We start from the raw sequence: 6,020 nt of genomic DNA, 5'->3' as shown, positions 1-6,020 counted from the left end.
GTCCTGCTTTTGCTTCCTATTCTATCCCTACATCAAGGCCTGAAAGCCAGAGAAATGAGAATACACACCATGTGTGTATTTGTATCCAAGCCATCATCTCACGTTCCCATATATCTCTTCATCGTCACATCCACCCAGCTTTCTTCTAGATTTCCTTTTCCTCTTCATCCTCTCATCCTCTTTCCATTACATCCCCCTTCCATCCATGACTTATTCTCTCCCAACGATAGATGACTGAAAAAAGAAACGCCACAACAATGCTTTTTCCACAAGTATCATCTTACAAAAGAAGTGAAATCGTCCCCAACGCCCATGCATTCTACCTGCTTCATGCTTTTCCCCATGTTTTCTCCATGATGGCTATCTACCTATCAGTGGTGATAGATAAATTTTGTTGCCTTGGTCCTGAGTCATCCCCTGTTGACGCCCTTTTGATCTTTCGCTGTTATTGATCATCAAGTATATACTAATTCGAGTGAAATCAACAATCGAAACCCCTCTTAATTCGTAAATCCCATCAACTTTGTAATTTCATCCAATAACTCTGTTAAATCATCATCACTGATTTTATCTTGTAAACTGGGTATTAAAGTCTTTGCTTCATCGGCTGTGTCACAACATAATGAACCTTTAACTCATGTTAGTATTGCTTTGCGCAACTATTTCCTCAGTCGACAAATCCCATGTCCCAGACTGGCTCCTCTATCTTCCAAGAACCCTTCAAGCACCCAATCCAGACAAACCAAAATAAAGAGAATTGAACCTACCCAATTGTGCTCTCTCAAATTTCGCCAACTCACTTCTACTCCCCAAAAGTCTCTCCACAGCCTCCACATTCTCCTTCCTTTTAAACCTCGCAAAATGATCCAGGTATTCTTGAGTCTTACTTAAAATCTCGGTCTCATTTACATTTTTGCGATCACCGCGACGTTTTGCGACAAGCGCGTTAATAACAAGTGCTGCTTCCGAATGAGTGAGCGCATCTACGTCTTGGAATTCTCCCAGTTTGAGAACGGTAGAGGCTTCTTCGTCACCTGCTGGAGGGGCGCGCGAGCGAGATGTAGGGGCCGGTGTTGCCATTTTTAAGGGGAAAGATTTGAAAGTCTTTGATGATGAAGAGTTGTCGCGCGTGGATTCGTACTGGGTTCGAATTCGATGGAGCGTCAATTGTCCTTGCAACTTGATACCGTTTTCGCGAATATAACTCTAGAATTAAAAAAAAAAACTTCCTTCCTCAAAATCGCGTCGTCCCTATCAATATCAATCTCGTACTAGATTTGATATGTTCGGTTGGAAATATTGTTTTGACTTGAAAGGAAGAAAGAAAGCCAGTTCCGGGTTGATCGACAAACATGTGCTGGTCGGCAAAATCTCGAAATCCGGGGAAGGCTGCTTACTTAACCGTTTTGGGACGAGGCTACAGACTTCCCGGAAGGTTATGTATATTGATCCGCCTCGAACTTTATGTTACGAAGAATGCGCCGAGCTTGATATTTGAAGGGATTTATCTTTGATTTTTGAACTGTGTGGATAGAATTGAAGGATTATTGCGGTACTAAAGAATCTCTGCGAATAATTAATTCCTACCACGAATCCCTCCCTGCTCTTCTGTTCCAGTGTCTGCTTGAGCGCATCAAATATCAAAATGTAAGTTCCACCTCCAACCTTTCTAATCAAGTCTTCAAAACACAATTCTAACATGAAATACATAGGGTCGTCTTCGCTCTCACAATAATAAATAAAGCTGGTGGTCTTATCTACCAAAAAGATTTCGCGGATGGATTGAACAAACTTTCTATAAATGATTATCTGGTTCTTGCTGGAACATTTCATGGGTGCGTCTCTATTTCAATCTTCCTCTTCCTCCGTTTTTTCTTCAAGACTGGATTACCTTCTCGAATTCAACGACGTCTCACTAACAAAATCCAGCGTCCACGCCATTTCCACCCGTCTAAACCCCATTCCAACCACTCACCTACCCCCAGGATCCTCCCATCTCCCAACAACCTCACACTCCAAAACTCTCTCCACTCTTTCCTCCCTATCCTCAACTCCAGCTTCCGATGATCGGCCTGATCCTCCCTCTGGCATTGAAGTACTAGAAACCACTTTATTCCGCCTCCAATGTTTCCAAACTCTTACCGGCACGAAATTTCTCTTATTCACTGAACCTGGTATGCCGAATGTTGAGAGTATTTTAAGAAAGATATATGAATTGTATACGGATTATGTGATGAAAAATCCGTTTTATCAGTTAGAGATGCCGATTAGGTGTGAAAGGTTTGAAAGAGGGGTGGAGAGGTGGGTTAGGGGGGTAAACATGAGGTAGTTTGAAAGGTGCTGGGATGGGATGGGTTAGAGGAGAGAGGACTTCAGCAAGGGTCAATAAGAGCTATGAGCCGAGAGGCTATGTTCGAAGAGCAGAAGTAAATGGGGAGTATCAGTATACGGGTATACGAGATGATACTGGTACAGATGTACCTTGTCAGAACTCTCCATTAGAACTGAATAGAGACGACGAAATGTGGACATAATATTGGGTATAGAAGGAATTCATTGGGACTTGAGCATTAAATCAAAGGATCCATGCCGATGTTACGTAGGGTAAACATCATAGGAGTCAAGGAGTATACAAACTAGAAATAATTTGTTCACAAAGAGCCAAATACCATTGTTTATGATATCTATTGGTACATACCAAACGCCAGTTTGCCATGCAGCCCCAACCATTCATTCAATTATCAATCCATTTCCCCAACCTATATCATCATTCCACATCTAAGCCGTATCCATTTTATCATCATCTTTCTTATCCCCACTTCCACTAGCTTCCCCATCCTTATTCAACAGAGGTGCGGATGCCTCATCCTCTTCCTTAATTTCTCCTAAAGCAGATTGTTCGGCTGCTTCCTTCTCAAGTCTTGTCTTTTCATTCTTCTCAACTCTAGCTTTCTCATCCTCCATACTCATTCTCAATGCCAATGCTAACTCTGGGTCCACACTTGGATCGATACCAAATTCAAATGCGCTACTATCACCACCAGCATCTACTCCTCCCATACCAGCTGCTCCTGAAGCTCCATCCCCATGCAAAATTGGTGAGGTCATTAATTGATCACTGAGAAGTGCTGGTCCTGGTGGAATTATAGCCAAATGTGACCCATCACCTCCCTTGACATTTTCATTGAAGGCCGTCAATTTTTGAGTGACATCATCGTCGAGTTCTCCGAATACAACGAAATCAATCGAGACGTTATTCTTCTTCATCTTTTTGGCGAGTTTAACAAGTGATTTCTCATCTTCTGCGATTGGAGAACAGGTAAAAACGATTATACGTTGACGTTGGGATTTGTTCTGTCGATGTTTGAGTGCCAACTATTCGGAAGTCAATGTTAGAACTTGTCCCAAGCTGCATGTCAGGATAATAAATAGAAAATAACAATAACATACCCCAGCGATTTGAATACCAGTAGCTAAATGACTAACTCCACGAATCTTAGTCTTAGTACGATGTAATCCATCCAAGATCTTTCCATGATCAGTCGTTAAAGTAACAAGAACCTCTGGTCCTTTACCTCCCATAGACATTAAACCAACCGACGATTCAGGATTGGCTTGAGTAATGGTAGAAAAGATCCATGAAACAGCATCTGCTTGTGCTTCGAAACGTGTTGGTGTATAATCTCCATTTCGACTGCTTTCACTGTTGTCTACTACAACCATAACTGCTTCGAGAACCATCTTGATAGATGGGTTGCGGTTGGGCAAATATGCGCAAGGTTTATTTTAAGAGGTGTGGTAGATTTCGAGGTTCGAATGTTAGCAGATGACGATTGTAGAGTCGAAAGTGGTGGTAATCGGTGATGGTGAGGAAGAAGTTGATATTTGTTAAGGTTGCTCAAGGTAGCTATGGTTTGCGCGTTAAGGTAGAGTACAGCAAGCATCGCTAGCTTCGGAGCGTGCAAACCCCTGTAACCTTTTCAAGTTTGGGGGGGAAGTAAGAAAGTTTAGCCACATCTGTGGCGCTAAGCAAGCGATTTCGATGATGGATGGATAACAATCTAATGATGATGTTGATTCTCTATTCAAAGCATAACATTTGCAATTACCATACAGCATTTCGCAACTACAATTGTACACAAAACAACACAATACTTCAAATCCATACAAATCGCATTGCTCACACGAAGAATCACACAAAGACACACATACACACACAATAGCCTTCACAAAATGGCTATCACAATAGGTCAAAAGCAAGCTCTAATGGAGAACTTGCAACTGGAAAGTAAGTAATTTACATCAAAAACGCGTCAAATCACATACTAATTTCCCTTCAACAGTTACTGAACGTGCCAGAAAGCTCAGAGCACAATATAATGTTCAAGCTCAAGGTTTAAAGACGCGTATTGAAATTCGCGTTAATCGTATACCCATTTCAATGCGGAAAAAGAACATTGGAGATTTGTTCGAGAAACATAACAATACTGGTGCACAAGCAGCGCGTAATGAAGTCCGACCGCCAGTTCCACCAAAAAATACTCAAAAGAAAATTCCTGTTGAAGAGTCTGAAAGCGGTTCAAGTACTCAAAGCACAACATCATCCCACATTAGCAAAAGGAATAGGTATGTTTTCCCCGCAAGTACATGGACCATATATTAACAATGTAAAGTGACGAGGCTTGTTTGGATAAGGAAAACAAGGTTGATAACCCAAAGAAACGTCAAAAGGCTGCCCCTATTCTACCTGAACGAACCACTTCCCGTGTTAATATGGATCCAAAACAAATACTTTCACCAAGATCCGCAAACTCCAGGACTTTACCTGCCTCACCAATTAAACCTGCACCACCAGCCAAATCTACCACAGATTCTCGCCCACCTACTAGAACAGGAAGGAAGATTGCACCACATACAAACCCAGCTGGAGCTGCTCGAGCAAAATCTGCATCCGCAACTTCGGGTCCAAAAACTACACGAGGAAGAAATGTCAGCAATACCAGTACAGATACTGTTATTGTTAAAAAGGCGCCTGCTGCAAAAGTCAAAAAGGCAGCGGCTACACAATCTATACAACCCACGCAACCGGCTAGCACTGCTGTTGGAAGAGTTTTAAGAAAAAGAGCATAAAATCATTTCATTGGCTACGACCTCGTGCATTTTTTGTTCAAATGCAACTTAACCTTCGTTTATAAGCACTCAAACTCAATTGAAAACACTCCTCCTGTGGAGCGGGAACTTCCTCTATGTGTTTGATTAAGGATGTTATGGGCTGTGACCCCTTCTTTAATTAACATACATAGGGCATATAGAACCTTGATATTGTGGCTTGTGGTTTGAACTTGGACTGTTGAATTAAAGCTAGAATTGGATTGATGGTTGGTAGTTAAATGGATGATAGAATTGTCTTTCTTGGAAATGGATAATGAGGCTTTTTTGTATCTTTAGCGATTGGGATAATGGATGGTTTGCATTGCATGAGCTTTTGGGACAAGAGAAGGCAAGGATTATTGTATAAGCTTCTTTGGGACATTGGGAAGAAGTGGATCATTGGCGTTTGATTGTTTTATATCAATAGAATATCTTTTTACTATATGCATGTGTTGTGTTGTGGTAAATGAATTGAGACCCTTAACTTCTATATGGAATTCTTTCTTAATAGGATTACCTAACATGAAAACCATTCATTTTAGTCTTATTAACTTGAGACTCCGCTAGCCCAGAGATTTAATGGCCATGGAAGCAGAATATTTCATGACTAGTGAACTGCCTAGATCCAACCTTTAACATCACAATCTGACAAACAGCCCAGCTTCCTTACTTTGAGCAACCGGATTAAAGCGGCCGCTTGGCTTACCACGGAAAAACTACCCCACCATTCCCTTTGATCTTGAGTTCATCAAGTGTTAAGATTCCATTCCCCTACAAATACTACATAACAAACAAAAACACCAAGACCAACCATTTTGAGATTTTTATAAGTTTTATACCCATCAATCCATTCTATCTATTAAGAAATC

At 41.3% G+C, this 6,020-nt stretch overlaps 4 protein-coding genes across 4 annotated transcripts; 2 read left to right on the top strand and 2 right to left on the bottom strand.

Annotated features, from left to right (window-relative positions):
• Nucleotides 1-500: 500 nt before the first annotated feature.
• Nucleotides 501-1,080, bottom strand: SS1G_08079 (hypothetical protein; the record flags this gene model as incomplete). The annotated part of the gene is made up of 2 exons (XM_001591402.1): nt 501-628; nt 768-1,080. The coding sequence occupies 2 exons, from the start codon at nt 1,078-1,080 to the stop codon at nt 501-503; spliced, it is 441 nt and encodes a 146-aa protein (XP_001591452.1).
• A 272-nt stretch (nt 1,081-1,352) lies between these two features.
• Nucleotides 1,353-2,329, top strand: SS1G_08078 (hypothetical protein; the record flags this gene model as incomplete). The annotated part of the gene is made up of 3 exons (XM_001591401.1): nt 1,353-1,435; nt 1,713-1,835; nt 1,930-2,329. The coding sequence occupies 3 exons, from the start codon at nt 1,353-1,355 to the stop codon at nt 2,327-2,329; spliced, it is 606 nt and encodes a 201-aa protein (XP_001591451.1).
• A 449-nt stretch (nt 2,330-2,778) lies between these two features.
• SS1G_08077 (hypothetical protein) lies at nt 2,779-3,741 on the bottom strand (the record flags this gene model as incomplete). Its single annotated transcript, XM_001591400.1, has 2 exons — nt 2,779-3,375; nt 3,451-3,741. The coding sequence occupies 2 exons, from the start codon at nt 3,739-3,741 to the stop codon at nt 2,779-2,781; spliced, it is 888 nt and encodes a 295-aa protein (XP_001591450.1).
• A 492-nt stretch (nt 3,742-4,233) lies between these two features.
• On the top strand, nt 4,234-5,130 carry SS1G_08076 (hypothetical protein; the record flags this gene model as incomplete). The annotated part of the gene is made up of 3 exons (XM_001591399.1): nt 4,234-4,288; nt 4,344-4,626; nt 4,674-5,130. The coding sequence occupies 3 exons, from the start codon at nt 4,234-4,236 to the stop codon at nt 5,128-5,130; spliced, it is 795 nt and encodes a 264-aa protein (XP_001591449.1).
• Nucleotides 5,131-6,020: the final 890 nt, after the last annotated feature.

Source organism: Sclerotinia sclerotiorum, genomic scaffold (assembly GCF_000146945.2).
Source record: "Sclerotinia sclerotiorum 1980 UF-70 scaffold_10 genomic scaffold, whole genome shotgun sequence".
Taxonomy (NCBI): Eukaryota; Fungi; Ascomycota; class Leotiomycetes; order Helotiales; family Sclerotiniaceae; genus Sclerotinia; species Sclerotinia sclerotiorum.
Note: the sequence above shows the minus strand (reverse complement) of the source record. Positions and strands in the feature narration are given on the sequence as shown.